This window comes from Trypanosoma equiperdum, assembly GCF_001457755.1.
Source record: "Trypanosoma equiperdum strain OVI genome assembly, contig: ctg_1071, whole genome shotgun sequence".
Lineage (NCBI taxonomy): Eukaryota > Euglenozoa > Kinetoplastea > Trypanosomatida > Trypanosomatidae > Trypanosoma > Trypanosoma equiperdum.
The window spans coordinates 1-2,204 of NW_027123029.1; the positions used below are offsets into that span (position 1 = coordinate 1).

General features: G+C 45.5%; 1 pseudogene across 1 annotated transcript; it reads left to right on the top strand.

The window, feature by feature from the left end:
• The first annotated feature begins 515 nt into the window (after positions 1-515).
• TEOVI_000587900:pseudogene lies at positions 516-2,096 on the top strand (annotated as a pseudogene). The gene has a single exon. A coding segment is annotated over exon 1 (1,581 nt).
• Positions 2,097-2,204: the final 108 nt, after the last annotated feature.

Below are 2,204 nucleotides of genomic sequence, written 5' to 3' on the forward strand. Positions count from 1 at the left end.
GATTTGTTTTGAAGAGAGGAATGGTTGGATTGTATCATGAAGAGAGATTTTTTTACATTCCATTAAGTGGGGTGATTGGGGAAGCCCCATTCATTCATTTTCCTGGACAGCCTATTGCTTGGGAGGAGAAAGCGAAGTTAATTGTGACAAATCTTACTTTGTAAACACAGACACAAAGGTGGCAGCTTAGTATAAGAGATTTGGAGACAATTAATACTTTTGCGATAAGTACAGGGAAATTGGATTTCGCTTAAGGCAATTTTTGTGATAATGTATTTAAAGACAGAGGTTTTTTAAGGCTGAGAAGTTGTGAAAGTGTGCAAGAAAAGCAGGGACAAATTCACCGAATACAACGCTGCCAGAAGCAAGCCAGACAACCCAGCCCGACTCAGCGGAGTTCAGACAAGCATTCACCAAAATAACAAGGGTGCTAGCCGCTAGCGCAGCTAGGGGATAACGGCGTAATCTTGATTGCATTTTGTTACATCGCCCGCTTACCATTTGCAAAGTGAGAAGTCTTAATGCCCGCAATAATTTCTGCTCTCGTGATAACAATCGGCGCAACCTGTGTATCAGGTGTCGACATCAAACCCGGCGACAACAAAGCTGCCTTTGACATTTTGTGCCAGATAACCCAAATGGCTAACCGACAAGTCTCAGACGAGCCAAAGTTGCCACAGCAAAGCGACGCCATAGAGGTTCTTGAAGCCGTCAACATGAGCCTCGCTAACCAAAAATGGCAAGACAAATTCATCAAAAAAGACGGGAACCCGATACATTATGATGACGCCGACAACAAAGCCTCAGACAAAGAGACCATCGGCAAAGAGGCCTGGGAAAAATCTGTAACAGCAACTCAAAACATAAAAGACAAAGGAAAGTATCATGACTTACTGAAGCTGAACGGCTTTCTATCATTAACAACAGCCGAAAAAGCTGCAACAAAAACCAAGCTGCAAGCACTGCTAGGCGGTGCACTAAAAACAGCGGCAGCACTAAAGCTAGAGGAAGACACTGCAAACACAACGACCAACGACGCCATAAGAAGCAAACTGCGAAGCGCGGTAACAGGTTCACCGGACGGGCAAGGAGAACTGCAAAAAGCCAGAGACTGGCACACCGATGTTAAAAGCGTAACCAAATGCCAAGACAGCGGCGAAGCGGGCGGGAAAGCAACAGTAGATTACGCAATGATGTGCCTGTGTCTAACAGTCAACGGAGAAGAGAGCAAAATGCCGTGCAGCCTGTCAAACGAACTAGACAAGGACTGGACAGACGCCAGCACCAACCCAAAAACAGCTCTCGAAGCAGTCAAAGACCTGTGTCCACCAGGCCCGTCGACGGCGCTGACAGCGGGGGAGATTCGCAGCGCGCTAGCTAACTTACACACACAGATACACCTCACCAGCAACGTAGGCTACCTCGGTTTCTACGACAACAGCAACTGCAACGGCAGCAGCGGCAGCGGTGTCTGCATCAAATACAACAACAAAATCACCAACACCAAAAACGGCTACCGCGACCTCCATTTCATCAAAGAACTGGAAGAAGCAGCAGCCAGCCTAGAGAAACGAACAACGGCGATAGCAACAGCAGCTTTATTGAGCAGCTCACTAGACGGGAGCAAAAACGCAGCCCTTGCACTAGCTAATGAAACGAAAGCAATACAAGCTCTCCTAACGGCTCAAACGGCACTCACCAAAGGTGTAACAAATCTGCCAAGCAACAGCACCCAAGCGAAGCTGGCATGCGAAAATATAGAAAAAGCAGCCGAATGCAAAAACAATGAAAACTGCAGATGGGAGAGCACGGATGAAAAAGATGGAAAACACTGCAAAGCTAAAGATGGAGAAGAACAGACAACCAAAAAAGCAGGAGACGAAGCTGCAGCACCCACAACTGGATGTGCAAAACACAGCACCAAAACTGATTGTGAAAATGACAAAACAGGCGATAAACAAAATTGCGCATGGAGAAAAGGTAAAGATAATGAGCCTGATCTAGAAAAAGAAATGTGTCGAAATGGTAGTTTTCTCCTATCCAAAAACTTCGCCCTCAGCGTGGTTTCTGCTGCATTTGTGGCCATGATTTTCTAAAACAAAATTTTCCCCCTGCTAAAAATTCTTGCTACTTGAAAATTTTCTGATATATTTTAACACCTAAAAAGTTCCACCGAAAAAATTGAGCTGTTTTTGTAAGTTGAC